General features: G+C 44.2%; 2 protein-coding genes across 18 annotated transcripts in view; one reads left to right on the top strand and one right to left on the bottom strand.

Moving 5' to 3' along the window:
* The window catches only part of ZNF512 (zinc finger protein 512), a 33,414-nt gene extending 26,086 nt beyond the window's left edge, over positions 1-7,328 (top strand). For 10 of the 16 annotated variants that reach the window (XR_014842449.1, XM_085019853.1, XM_005653048.4 and 7 more), the window contains 3 exons: positions 681-743; positions 1,916-2,014; positions 5,340-7,328. Coding sequence is in view for 9 of the 16 variants with exons in the window: in XM_085019853.1 (XP_084875979.1) it covers positions 681-743; positions 1,916-2,014; positions 5,340-5,642 (465 nt within the window). In the remaining 7 variants the exon portion in view is untranslated. Of the gene's footprint in view, positions 1-53; positions 1,388-1,915; positions 2,015-5,339 lie in introns of all 16 variants that reach the window. The other 6 variants (XR_014842448.1, XR_014842444.1, XR_014842443.1 and 3 more) reach the window with 2 other exon arrangements.
* Positions 7,329-10,881: 3,553 nt separating this feature from the next.
* CCDC121 (coiled-coil domain containing 121) lies at positions 10,882-14,652 on the bottom strand. Of its 2 annotated transcripts, none has more exons than XM_003125283.4 (2): positions 13,997-14,652; positions 10,882-13,250 (listed from the first exon to the last, which is right to left on the bottom strand). In XM_003125283.4, the coding sequence occupies exons 1-2, from the start codon at positions 14,494-14,496 to the stop codon at positions 12,299-12,301; spliced, it is 1,452 nt and encodes a 483-aa protein (XP_003125331.3). In that variant the 5' UTR covers positions 14,497-14,652; the 3' UTR covers positions 10,882-12,298. The 2 variants fall into 2 exon arrangements, with proteins under 2 accessions (XP_003125331.3, XP_020943335.2); XM_021087676.2 differs by having other exon boundaries at positions 13,993-14,133.
* Between the last annotated feature and the right edge of the window lie 3 nt (positions 14,653-14,655).

Raw genomic sequence — 14,655 nt, 5'->3', positions numbered from 1 at the left:
TTGTCTTTTTGCCTTTTTCTAGGGCCGCTCCTGCAGCATATGGAGATTCCCAGGCTAGGGGTCTAATCGGAGCTGTAGCCACTGGCCTACACCAGAGCCACAGCAGCGCAGGATCCGAGCTGAGTCTGCAACCTACACCACAGCTCACAGCAACGCCGGATCCTTAGCCCACTGAGCAAGGCCAGGGATCGAACCTGCAACCTCATGGTTCCTAGTCAGATTCATTAACCACTGCGCCACGATGGGAACTCCGATGATTCCAATTCTTGATGGGAGGAGTGGCATAGAATTTCCAGCCATCATTAAACTACTGCAGCTGTATATGCAGTACTTTGGGGAGGAGCAGCTATATAAGAAATGAGACCAATTTGCACTAAAGAAAGCTGATTTTTGGAGAAATATAAGCATACCGTATTTTGTGTTTTTCTAAGTATCAGAAAAAGTACCAGGGAAGGGAATGTTTTGAGCTTTTTGAAATAGCTTGTTTACCTCTTTTTCTTTTATCTTTCCCTGGTTTTCTTCCTGTTCTTTGGCCTGGATGTTTTCCTTTGTGGTTTGTGGTGCCATTTATTGGGCTTCTTCCTCTGGAAAAAATAGCGGGTTAGTGTAAATGGCCAGATTGCAAAGAAAAGGATGCGGTTTGGTATAGTCTTCACATGATTTCTTCTTCTCTTTTTCAGGGTTGTGAGGCTGTCTACAGTAGTGTATCTGGCCTTAAAGCTCACCTGGGCTCTTGTACATTGGTTTGTAACCTTCTGAACTGTTTATCATAATGTGACCTCTAAAATAATCTGACATGGAAGAGAATTCAGATTCGGTGAACAGCTAGTTGTCCTGTTTGCTATTATCTCTTCAAGGGCTGGTTTATTTATCTTTTTTTTTTTTTTTTTTTTTGTCCCAGAAATTCTTGGTGTGTTATTGGGTGGGCTGTCAGGGTATGTCCAAAATGCAAAATAAGCCAACATAGTCATAAGCCATATGAATGAAAAAGTTTTGAGAAAACTATATGGTTCTGAGTCCCTACCAGGGATTTCACTTCTTCCACCTGAGCCTCTACTGCACTGGGCCTGCCCTAGCCTATTGGGCCTTCAGCTTCCTGGAATCAACTTACACGTGCCTGTCTGGATTGGTGAAGATCCGCAAACCCATCTGAACTACACTGGCTTCCGGGGATGGGCGGTGGGAATCCCTGGGTGTCAGGCTAACAGCCATTCACGTCACTGAATCTTTTCCATGTTGACCCAGGTGCCCTACAACCCACCAGCCATGGGGATTGCTGCCACTTTCCATTCCCATTCAGAAGTATCTCCTCATACAAAATGAGCACCATGGAAACCCGAAGCTTCAGGAGGGGAGAGAAGTCTCAGTTCAAGGCAACAAGGGAGTTGTAGGCATCCAAACCAGATCTGTCCAGGAATGTTTAGGACTTTGTCCTCTTGGTCTTAGCTTCTCAGTCCTCCTGCCAGGCTTTAGGGAGGGTATTCTACTTCTGGATTCCCCAGGCACTCTTTGCCGCAGTGGATTGATTGATTCTAGTGGGAAGAATTGCACACCGGTGCCTCATTGAACTTAAAGGGTTTGATCACTTGGGGGAGGAACCAGGAGAACCTGGAGGTGGAGTGGAAGATGAAAGGAAAGATATAAAAATGTGCCATGTTATATAATAAAACTAGGGGGAACCTCAGGTTGTGTTGGGGGTGTGGGTGGGGTATAGAATTGCATTAGGATAGTTGTATTATGGTGATAATATGCCCAAGCTGGTTTTCCTAAATATATTGCTCTTTTGGATTTTCTTCCTTCTTCACTTTGCTGAAGTAGTATTCCCTCCTTTCATCTCTTGAGAATCCCTACCCATTGCCCAGGTATATTTTCCTGAATTTACCAATCATGTTCTGTCTTTCTGTCTTGAAAATAGGGTACATTTGTGGCCGGAAAATACAAGTGTCTTCTGTGTCAAAAGGAATTTGTGTCAGAGAGTGGTGTCAAGTATCACATCAACTCTGTCCACGCTGAGGTGAGGATTCTACCTTCCCACGGCATTGGGGTAATCCCATGGGCCCCATGAATAGGCCACGAGGGAGGTGGGTTTTGTGCTTGTCTTGATGGGCCAGGACTGTCAAGGAGACTATAGGGTCTCCCAGCCTCACTGGAAAGTTAATGAACTTCCTAAAATTAGATGTATAATTGTATTTTTCTGTGCAAACATTTGAAATCACAAGTATGAGCATCCTGATGCATCTCATTATCTAAAGTCCAACGAAATCAGGCATTTGGCAACCAGGCTGCACTTACACCTTTGGAATTCTTGTGTCATAGTCATGTCTGTACTCCTGTTTTCTCGTATTCCAGCATCTTTGAGCAACCTGTTCTGAGTATTGTTGAAATATCACATAGAAACAACATAAAAGGTGTTAGTGAAAGAGCTGAGGCAGTTGAATACTAGCTGTACTACGTAGTGATGTGTCAGTGTTAATAATTCCCAGATGTGATCGTCGTATTTGTAGTTATGCAAGGGAATGCCTTATGCAGAAAGGTGATGATGTTTTTAGGGATGAAGTATCGTATCTGTAACTAACTTGCAAATGGTTCAGAGGAAGGAAGGAAGGGGAAGAAAAGGAAGAGAAGAGAGAGATTAACAATGGGCAGTCAAGGTGTTCACTGAACTACTGTAACTTTTCTGGGAAGTTTGTAAAATTTCAAAACTTAAGAAAACCTGTTGACAATGCCTTAAGTTCAAAAGGTCAAGAGTTTGGGGGAAGTGTTTTAGGAGTCCAAGTGAGCAGAGAGATTGTTTACTCTATAATTAAATACCCTTATTGTAGAAGCTCAAGGAGTAGGGTGTGCATTCCCTTGGAATATTTTACTGCAGAAACTGCTGTTACCTGGTGAGGAAAAATAGCAAGTGCCCGCGGCTCTTCTTTGCCCTCAGATCTAATGGGTTTTAGCAATGTGAGCTTTAGTTAAGTGTCATCCAGTGTGGTTCCTGTTGCTTTACTGGTTGAAGTTTGGGGAATCCCTTTCCATATCTGAGGTTTCTTCAGGAAGGAAATCCTGGTATTTTTTTTTTTTTTTTTTATAGTTCTGTACCATTTTATGCTTCAGGAAGTATTTGAAAGATAATTATCTTCGGACAAATCCTGGCCTTTGTATAAGTTCACCTGTTTCTCCGATTTCTTCCTAAAAAGTTGAAACCAACCAATTTCACTTGGTTTAGGACCTGGTCCCAAGCATTTGTTCAGTATACAGCTTTGCCTTGTTTCTCCCTTTCTGCCTCATTTTCTTACACTAATTTTTTTTTTTTTAAGCAAAAATGTTCATGTGAAAGTGAACAGAGTAATGTAATGAACAGCTCAGTGTATAGCCCATCTTGTTTCATTTATAATCACATCCACTTTTATTGTCCCTAAAAGATTTATTTTAAAGCAAATTCCATATCTCATGTCAGCTGTCAGTACTTTCAATCTGTGTGTCCAAAAATAGGAGGACTTTTAAAAATCTATAACTGGAGTTCCCATCCTGGCTTAGTGGTTAACGAATCTGACTAGGAACCATGAAGTTGTGGGTTTGATCCCTGGCCTTGCTCAGTGGGTTGAAAATCCAGCATTGCTGTGGCTGTGGTATAGGCCGGCAGCTACAGCTCCGATTAGACCCTTAGCCTAGAAACCTCCTTATGCTGCAGGAATGGCCCTAGAAAAGGCAAAAAGACAAAAAAAAGAAAAAGAAAAAAAAATTATATATATATATAACTGTAACAAAACATCACACCTAAAAAACTTAGGAAAGGTTCCTTAATATCAACATATAGCCACTCATTGGAGTTCCCTTGTGGCACAGCAGGTTAAGGATCCAGCATTGTAACTGCAGCGGCTCAGGTCACTGCTGTAGCTCAGGTTTGATCCCTGGCCTGGGAACTTCCATATGCCACAGGCACAGCCAAAAAAAAAGCCCCAATATATATAGATAGATAGATAGATGGATAGATAGGTAGATCTCCACTCCTTTTTATTTCCCTATCTCATTATTTTATTTCAGATTTGGTTTATTCAAGAGGGTCACATACTACATTTGTCTAATTAATTTATTTATTGTCTATTTTAATCTAGAGTGGCAATATCTAATAGAAAGATGATGTAAGCCATGTATGTAATTCATAATTTTTCTACTAACTACATTTTTCACAAGTATAAAGAAAACTGGAGTTCCTGTCATGGCTCAGTGGTTAATGAATCTGACTAGGAGCTGAGAGGTTGCAGGTTCGATCCCTGGCCTTGCTCAGTGGGCTAAGGATCCGGCGTTGCTGTGAGCTGTGGTGTAGGTCGCAGATGCGGCTTGAATCCCACGTTGCTGTGGCTGTGGCCTAGGCCAGCTACAGCTCCGATTCGACCCCTAGCCTGGGAACCTCCATATGCTGCGGGGGTGGCCCAAGAAATGGCAAAAATAAAAAAGCATAACGAAAACTGGTGAAATTAATACCATATTTTATTTAAGCCAATGTATCTAAAATACTGTTTTTTTAACATGTGGTCAATACAAAATTATTAATGAGATACTTTACTTTTTTCCATATTAAGTTTTTGAAATTTTGTGTGTTTTACATAGAAAGCATATCTCAATTTGGATTAGACACATTTCAAGAGGTTTATTAGCCACACATGGTTAGTAACTGTCTCTTTGGGCAGTGCAGGTCTAGAAGTTTCTCCATCTTATTTTCCCATATTGTTTAAGAAATCAATCAGCTACAGCTGCTGGCCTACACACACCATAACACCAGATCTGAACTGTGTCTGCGACCTACACCACAGCTCACAACAATGCTGGATCCTTAACCCACCAATGGTTCCTAGTTGGATTTGTTTTTGCTGCGCCACGATGGGACCTCCTCATGAGGAGATTCTAAAAGGAAAGGAACGGGTAGGATTATGCTAAGTAATCAGACTTTGTAGATCCCTTATTGTAGTTCCCAAAGTCATGTCTTAACATAAGAAATGCTTGTAACGACTGCTCTGTACCGAATTTCTCCAGTTTAAAAGACACAGGTCTAAGCTCTGGTCCCATATCTGTTTCTTTCTTACTGTGTTCTGCCCTAATCATGCCTTTAAGAAAATCTTCCTAGGAATTCCCTTGTGGCTCAGCAGGTTAAGGATCTGGCATTGTGACTGCATTGGCTTGGGTCACTGCTGTGGTGTGGGTTTGATCCCTGACCTAGAAATTTCCACATGCTGCTGGCGTGGCCCAAAAAAAGAGAGAGAAAAGGAAAGAAAGAAAATCTTCCCATGCTGCTTCCTAGTGCAAAATATAGTATATTTTGACTGGATCATGTTTCTGTTCTGCCTCTGTAGGACTGGTTTGTTGTAAACCCAACAACGACCAAAAGCTTCGAGAAGCTGATGAAGATAAAACAGCGGCAGCAAGAAGAGGAAAAGCGGAGACAGCAGCACAGGAGCCGAAGGTCTCTAAGAAGGCGGCAGCAGCCTGGCCTTGAGCTTCCTGAGACAGAGCTGAGTCTTAGAGCAGGCAAGGATCAGAGGAGGAGTCAGGAGGAACTGCTAGTAGCGACGTCCTGTAAAGAACCAGAGCAGGAGCCAGCACAGCTCCAGAAGGTCAAGCCCCCAAAGACGAATCATAAACGAGGAAAGAAATAGGCAGGCAGGCAGAGTGAAAGCACTCCCGGGAGAGTGGATGGGATGCTGTGGTCACGGGGACCTTGCCGGGAGGCCTGAGTCACCGGACAAGTGAAGAGAAAGTTTCTCTTCCAGCTGTTTGTGTAAGGCTGTGACTTTCTCAGCTCCTTCCTCCTGTGTAAATTTCACTGTTTTCCCTCCTGAGTCACTTGCCCCCTCCCACCCCCACCCCCACCCCCGATCCTTTTTGGTAGCTTTTCCTGCTATTCTCATTGCAGTCCTCTTGTTTTTCTCTTATCTTGCCCAAAGAGCTCCCCCTCAAGGCCCACTCTAGGCCCCTCTTGCCTCTGTACAAGACTAAGAAAACTGTTTGATTGTCCTTTCCATCCTGGGGTGTAGAATATTCTTGGAAGCTCCATTGATTTTTGTCGTCGCACCATCATCTATCTTATAAAACAATTCCAAATTAACTTTTTAAAACCATACCGATTTATCACTTTGTGTTTGTGATATAACACGCCTAGAACCTAGAACTGTTGTCACTCCTGTAATGAGGCTCCTGTCTGCTTGGGTGACAGCATGTTTGGAGACTCTTTGTCGTCTCAATATGGTTTTAGGCTTGAAAGTGAGAAAATAGAATAAAAAAGCTAGACCCTCTGGACCCAGGTTTTCCTGGCAAATGCTTTGTCCCCGGTGGCAGTGAGTAACTAAACCCACAGGCATGAAATGCAGCCTTAGGAGGAACGTGTCCCACATGTGAAGTGACTGGAAAGAAGTAAGTAGCAGCAGAAATAAAAACCGCCTCAGCTTTCCTGGGCGTGAGGCGTCCTCCTCTGTGCTTGCGACCAGTGACGTCCTGCAGCTTGTTGTGCCCCCACAGTTTTGAGGATTGAGAGATAGCACGTTGCCCCCGCTGTTTGACACAGAGCCGTGACATTGCTGGTGTTGCCGCCAGGTCGGTAGCCAAGGTGCCCATCCCTTCTCCCCTGGACTTGACCTGACTCGTTCGTCTGTGCTCCGTTAAGTCCGCCTCTCTCCCCTTAGCCAAAGTCTGTCTCTGAATTTGCTGAGAAGATTGTCCTCGCCCCTCTTTTTTAGATGTTGTGTTCTGTCCTCTTTCTAGCCTGAGACGTTGACCCCGGGTGTAGATATTTATCTGGAGTTGGAAAGAGTTCTTTTTCTGAACCTCATGCCTACCTGGTAGTATCTGTTGGGCATTTTCCCTGGAGCATTGGCTAGAGCCGCTCTGTTGTCGTATTCCTGGATTCTCTTCCCCTTTTCCATAAATATCAGTCTTCTGTATTCTTGCCAATTTTTGTGGCTCCCGCCACGTAAAAAGCCAGAAACCCTTAACCCTAATATGGCCCAGTACTACCTTTTCAAATTCTGAAAGGCTGTGACCACTTTTAACTCTGTTCTCTGTGCTCCTCCATGTAGCCTTAAAATGTGGGCTTTTGTGAAGACCACTTTCAAACACAGGAGCATTGAAACCTGATTGGGATACTGCCAGAACAGGTAGTTTTGAAACAAGGGAAGGACATGGTCTATCCACTCGACATTGTCGTTGGCAGTTGCTCCCTTAAAGCCCTTTCCGTACATGAGGATGGTCAGGGAGGAAAATGGAGAAGCTCTGTTAATTTCTGGTGAGTAAGACTTGGGGAATATTTGGCAATGGCAAGAAAAATAAATGACTCTGTGTTAGAATGATGTTTCTCGTTGTTCATTGACTTCTTGCTGCCAGCGTGTGGGGGGCCGATGATGACTAGAGATGGGAATGAGTTTGGAAGAAGTAACACATGCAGTTGTCTCAGTGGTTCTTTATCTCCTGAAATCTGCTGGTTCAAGTGCATCCGCACATGCCTTTCTTTATTGCACTTCCCTTTATACATATCAATTTTAATTAAGGTATGTACACTGTTGTTTTAGACATAATGGTATTATTGCACACTTTAAATAGATAGACTACAGTGTCGTGTTAACATACATTTTGTATGACTTTCAGGTGACTCTGTTTATTATTTTTGGCCACCCTCTGGCATGTGGAGTTTCTGGGCCAGGATCAGATCTGAGCTGCGGTTGTGATATGCACCACAGCTGTGGCAGTGCCAGAGCTTTTAACCCACTGTGCTAAGCTGAAGATTGAATATGTGCCTCCTCAGTGACTTGAGCTGTTCAGTCAGGTTTTTTGTTTGGTTTTTTTTTTTTTTTTTTTTTTTTTGCTTTTTAGGGCCACACCTATGGCATACAGAAGTTCCCAGGCTAGAAGCTGAATTGGACCTGTAGCTGCCAGTGTATGCCACAGCCACAGCAACGAGGGATCCGAACCTACGCCGCAGCTTGTGGCAACACCAGATCCTTAATCCACTGAGCAAGGCGAGGAATCAAACTGGCATCCTCGTGGATATTAGTTGGGTTCATAACCCACTGAGCCGTATCGGGAGCTCCTGTAGTCAGATTCTTAACCCACTGTGTCACAGCAGAAATTCCAGGTAACTCACTTTATTGTGAAATTCATATTGCAGTGTCTGAACTCCCAATAACTCAGATATGTGCCTATTTGGTTTGAGGTTAAACTTGCCCGGTCTTCATCCAGGGCCCTCACAGGCAATCCTTTTATTTTTCCTACCTGAGCAAGGGATCAGCAGGACTCATTGGAGATGATCCTAATTTTATTTTTGAGTTTTTTAGTTTTTTAACCAAATTCATTAGAGTAATACTCACCAAATTTGGACTGTTTCAGGTGTAACTAGATTTTGGAGCAGTGTGAACTCCCTGCATGGTTTGGAATAGACACTGGTATAATCCATTTTAAAATGAATTGCCAAGAGCTCTTAAAATTGAAGATGTGCCCTGAAGACTCAGCAGTTTCACATCTAGGTCTAGGCAGAGAAACTCCTGTTGCCCAGTGTTCCAGTAGATACCCACAAGAATGATATTACCATCTAATTTCCAATACATACAGGAAACATCCTGTACCAGACACTACTGGCTGTCCAGCAAAATTGGCTTCATCTTGCAGAGTTACAGGATTACAGGAGAAATAGCTAGAATACGCTTCCCAGCTGTCCACCCAATTCCCCTGTGGTGATGGGCAGTCAGTTAACTTCTCTCCGCTGGAATGTGAGTGGAAGTGATGGGTGTCACCTCCATGCTTTCTTTCCCCTTCTTCCAGCTAGATGTAGACGATAAGGCCACTCTAGGGCATGGTAGAGCATCACATGGAAGATGCTGATTTCCTGGCTCACCCCAAGAAACACTGTTTACCAACAGGAAGGTCTACGTATTTGAGACTGTAATATGAGCAAAATATGTCTATTCTTTGAGACATGATACAATATCATGACTCTTCGTGAGCCCAGTCTCCTGTATAACCTGTTTGTCCATCATCAGAGAATGGGTTAGTTGTGGTTGTCATCCCTGGGTATACGATACCGCTGTCAGATGAACCAGGTCTTCTTGTATCATGAATACATCTCCAAAATAAGGTTTGAGAAAAGCAAGTTACACGATACATCAGGAATCCCATTTGTGGAAGGTTTGAAAACATGGAAAAACAATGCTCTCTATTGTTTATGGGTATATAGGAATATAAGTATATTTATATAGACTATACAAATATAGTACTTAGATTTGTATTTTAATAAAATAGAGAAAAATAGCATGAAAGCATGCATAGGCATGATAAACACCAAATTTAGGCAGTGCTTCTGGGATCCAGAGTGAATGGTAAGTTCTTATTTTCCAAATGGATAGTGAGTGTTACGTATTTTTTGGTATGTCTGAAATGCTTCATTTAATAAATCAGTTCACACCAACAAGAAAGAGAAAATACTCTGCTCATCTCCTTCTTCAAAAAGCCGCTTGCGGAATTTTACTCCTGCTTCATCTTCCCTCACCCTAAGCGTCCTCTCTCTTCTGTTCACCTCCATGTTTGCCATTCCATTCCGAATAGTCATCACCGCTTGCCTTTTTAAGAGCTCCCTAACTGGATTTCTTCTGCTTTTCACTGGCTTGGAGCACTCCCTATAGAGCTGTAGTGAGGTTTTTATATTATAAATCAGACCTCATTCACCTACTCAAAGCCTAATGTCTTCCTGGTGCACTTAGAGTAACAGCCATTCCCTTTACCTTGTCCTGCAAGGCCTGCTTGCTCCCACCATTAACCTTCCTAGTCTCATCTGCCTCAGCTCCACCTGTGTTCTCTGGCCATTCCCTACCTAATAATGCTTAGCCACACTGATGCTTCTGATTTTTGTTTTTGTCTTTTTTTTGCCTTTTCTAGGGCAGCTCTCACCGCATATGGAGGTTCCCAGACTAGGGGTCGAATCGGAGCTGTAGCCACCAGCCTACACCAGAGCCATAGCAACGCGGGATCTGAGCCACGGCTGCGACCTATAGCACAGCTCACGACAACGCCGGATCCTTAACCCACTGAGCAAGGCCAGGGATCGAACCTGCAACCCCTCGGTTCCTAGTCGGATTCGTTAACCACTGAGCCACGATGGGAATGCCTGACTCGTCTGTTCTTAATCCTACTAAACTTCCCATGTTCCCTCTGCCTGCAATGTTTTCTTCCCCAATTTTTATATTGAAGGCTTCATTTTATCATTTAAATCTTAAACTAAATTTCACCTCAGAAGTCTTTTCCATCTTAACGCACTTTCTGTAACATCACCCTCTCTTTTCTGGCATAGGAAAGCAGACAAAAAGTAGACTAAGATCCTAGTTGGCCAACTTGCTGCTGGCTTGCTGATAAGAATTTCCGGGGGACTTTACCAGATGACTCACCCATCTTCAAGCCCTCAGAGGCCTCCTTCTCAAAGGGACAGCCAGAAACAGTGCACCAGATCAGATCCGTTATCTGGGATGAGAGGAATCCAAAATAAACTGAGACAGGATGGAGGTTATTCACTCCTGAATGAGATCACTGGGGTAGCACTGGCAGGAGGGAGAATTAACAGCAGAATAATAAAATTCACCCCTCCTGTTTTCCAACTCCTTATCATCCTTAGTCACATACTTTCCTATGGTTTTTGCATCAACAGAATGGGGGTTTCAAGTGTATCTTGGATACCATGTTTTTGAATGCGCTGTCTATACTTTCAGGTCCACTGAATCAGGTTAAGGTAGAATGTGCTACCTAATATTCTACTTTTTGCACCAAAACTGCATTTTTACGCAGTTGAAGTATGAAGCAGACATGCAGAGTTGGTAAGAAGTAGAAAGTACATTACATTGGAACAATAATGAAGCCATTGGGTATATTACCATCAGTTTTTTATTTTCAATAGGAAAAACTTAAGAATTAAGACATTACGCATAAAACAGAAAAATTGTTAAAGCTAAAAGTTAAAGGCACATTGAGGCAGAATCCTTTTTGGAATCTAATTGTACAAGAATTCATTTTACATATGAAGAAAACAAATCTGGGAAAATTATGATGAAGTTTTTCATCACCGACAATTTCTGGAAAACATAAAATTGACTATGTTTTCTCATAGAGGAGCAATGTAAACATATGAGGCTATATTTCTGTACCAGAATTTAGCATTTGAAGAAGCCTCTGATCTAATCATCAGTATGTCCTAAGTGCCCTAAAGGTCAATACTAGTTTAAAATACTATTCCTAGTTCTACTGAAGGGACATAAATATAACCGCCCTAAAGGTCTATATTGATTTAAAATACTATTCCTAGTTCTACTGAAGGGGCATAAATGTAGGGTAATGTGAATAACAAAAGGACTAATAACTGCCTATGTCGTAAGAAAATGTAATAAGAGACCTAAAGTGAAGGTACTCTAGTGAATGTTTTATCATCTTACATGTCATCTTAGAATTTAGGATGTTGCTGGGGAAAGAGATGGCAAAAGACTCTTTTAAAAGTTCTCCAAATATATGAAAACTTTCTTTTGATATAGTTTCCTGAAACAGGCAGAAGCATTCAGTCACCTCATTCAGGCTAGAGATATTTCTCCACAGAAAACCTGACCAGGTATGCATACATCCTATCTTCTCAGTTCACACAAAGCTAAAATTGTATGGGTTGAGCATCAGAGAGAAAGTCATTCTACGGCTTATTACACTTGCTGTTACTAGAGTATTTTTCAATCATAGGAAACTATAGAAGCAGCCAACTGATCACGAGCACAGACTTTACAAAGAGCTTAAAAACACCTTGCCTTTGTCTGTGAAGGTGGCCAAAGGAGTGAGGTTACACTGAGGTTGGTTGTTTACGGAGCAGAAAGCAGAATGTAACCATCTGAAATGCTATACTTTGGGGCAGGGGGGGCTTTTTCTATAAAGAAACCTAATTTAGCTATAGGTGAAACACATCACACAACTGTTTTCCTCTCACTTCCTCAAGGTGGTTCTCTTAAGGTAGTTAGTTTCTTCCACGTGTGGATTTTCGGCAAATGATAGGGGGCTATCTGGAGATGTGAGGAAGAACCTGTTTATTACCAAGACCTAATTAAAGAAAAACCTAACTCTAAGGGAAGCCAGTCTAGTAAATAATCTAGCACCACTGCTGGAAAAAGCACCTAATCCTTCACATTAACACATCATGGTGGCTATTTTACCACAGCAACCTGAGATCCCAAAGGCTTCCTAACCAGGTTTATGTTATGCAGCACCTAAAAACCCTTGTTCTAGTCCTGACTTAGTGTTATTTTAGAAATTACTTTGGATGCATCCTTGACTTGGTGCCCAGGGCAGGGTTCAGTGTGGTCTTTGGAACACCCTGTCTTGGGCATGGATTACGCCTTTCTTGGAGTCGTTGCCTTCCCCGGATTAAGGATTCCAGGTACCACTGCTCCTGCTGCAGCAGCTGCTGCTGCTGCTTTAAATGGCTGTGAGTAGCCTCCAACTTCTGGCATTTCTGAATTAGCTGTGGTAGTTCCTTCCGTAACCGCTGGTGCTGTTTGTTGATGCTACCATGGAACTCGGAAGCATACTGCTTTGCTGCCTTCTCTAAGGCTTGGTTCTTGCTGTTCAGCTCCTTTGTTGGTCTCTTTCCCAACTGCCTTGCGTCTAGCTCGCTCAGTTGTGCCTCCAGTAATGCTTTTTCCTGGAAGAACTGGACCAGTACAGCCTGTTTCTTTACAGCTGTCTCAGCCTGGGTTTTCTTTATCTCCTGCTGCAGTGTCCGAATTTCTCTCTCCTGGTTCTCCTTTACTATGGAAATGTCCCTCATTGCCTCCAACTGCTGATTCAAGTTGGACAGGATCTTTTCCTTCTGCAGGAGCTCTGTTTTAAGCTCTGATTTTTTCTTTGCATATTTAGAGGCTAATTCTTGTCTCTTTTGTTCAATCTCCCCACTTTGGTGTAAATAGTCGTTCCACAGCTTCTCAATTCGCTCTTTACACTCCTCTGTTTGCTTGGTCAGGTATTCCAGAAAGAACTGGTTTTCCTTCTTGACATGTGCCTTTTCTGCAAGCAGCTGCCTAGTATCCCCCATTATAGGTTCTAGCCGGATTTGAGTTTCTTTGATTTGCTTGTCCAGCTTCATCATTTCTACTATTGCCTTTTCTTTAAACCTCTTCTCTCTCTTTGTTAGCTTCTCTGGCTTGAGAAAATTATTTAGGAAGCGAAGATCTGGTTGAAGGGAACTACTGGAGTCCTCAGCCAATCTGAAGGAAGAACAAGCGAGACATTCCCCCATCAGGAAAAGTTAGGAAAGAATCTTAAAAATGCACACCTGTACCTCCACATCCCAAATACTTGGGAGCCCTGGAGTTCCCGTCATGGTTCAGGGGTTAACGAATCCGACTGGGAACCATGAGGTTGTGGGTTCGATTCCTGGTCTTGCTCAGTGGGTTAAGGATCCAGCATTGCCGTGAGCTGTGTGTGGTGTAAGTCGCCGACGCGGCTCGGATCTGGCATTGCTGTGGCTGTGGCATACGCTGGCAGCTACAGCTCCTATTAGAGCCCTAGCCTGGGAACGTCCATATACCAGGGCTTCGGCCCTAGAAAAGACAAACAACAATAAAAAACAAATATTTGGAAGCACCTATGATGTTCCTCACACAAGGCACCGGCATCGGGAATAGGACTAAGGGTAAAGACGTTGAGAGTGTAGTTTACAACCCACACTACGCCTTCACCGCAACCCTGCGAGGTAGTATCTCAAATGTAAAGAGGAGAGAACAGGTTTAGAGAACTTAAGTGGCCTGGCCACAATATACACCGCCAGCGGGTGGCAGAACCTGGGCTTGAAACCCAGATCTCAAGGCTTAACTGCACACTACAGGCACTCCGAAGGGCCGCAGAAGCCATCTGGCCGGTCGGGAGTTAGGGCATAGGGCTCGGCTCTTCCACCACCTTTCCGGGTGCCCAAGGCGCTTTGAGGGGAGGGATGCGCTCCTTCAGTACCTACTTGACAAACTCGGCAACCAAACGTTCCTCCCCCAAGCCTCGGCGCAGCTCCTTTGGGGAGGCCGTCAGGGAGCCAGCGCTAGAGCCGGGGGCCGGCGACACGCGGACACCGCGTCGCAGTCTAGAGGGTTTTCCCAGTTTCTCCCGACGGGTCTCTGGAGGTCTCGGAGCGGCCCAGCAACTCCGGGGCTCGCATACAGCCCGGGTCCTGGCCTGTCCAGCTCTGAGCCGCTTAACCTCCTCGGCTGCCGGACCAGCCCTAGCGGCTGGTTCTCCCGCGGCTCGGTTTCCTGCTCGCAGCGGGTCGGCAGGAAAACGCCCTCTCTTGACTCTCGTACTGTGTGAGCCCGGGGGTCCCCTGTCCTCCCACCCGCCTGGGGTCCGCAGCTGTGTCCTTAGCAGGCCTCGCCCGACGACGGTGAGCTGCTCTGGGGCTGACCCCTTCCAGTTGTCGTCCCAGTGTCTCCACCTCCCCGTCTCTGTCCCTAGTTGGGCCCCCATCCGGGTCCGGACGGACAGACACTAAGGCGCACGTCTCTCCCCTTGGTCCTGCCCTCCCGGGCCAGTTGGGTTTGGTTCGGTTCGGTTCGGTTTGGTTCTAGTCTCATTCAGCGTCCCGAACCTCGCGGGAGTCTCTCTAGCTACGACCGTCTCTATGGT

This window comes from Sus scrofa, chromosome 3 (genome assembly GCF_054392235.1).
Source record: "Sus scrofa isolate SSC_HxYL_T2T_F1_AM1 chromosome 3, Sscrofa_HxYL_maternal_Yorkshire_Landrace_v2.0, whole genome shotgun sequence".
NCBI lineage: Eukaryota > Metazoa > Chordata > Mammalia > Artiodactyla > Suidae > Sus > Sus scrofa.
The sequence above is the reverse complement of the archived record's forward strand: the minus strand, read 5'-3'. Positions and strand labels throughout refer to the sequence as shown.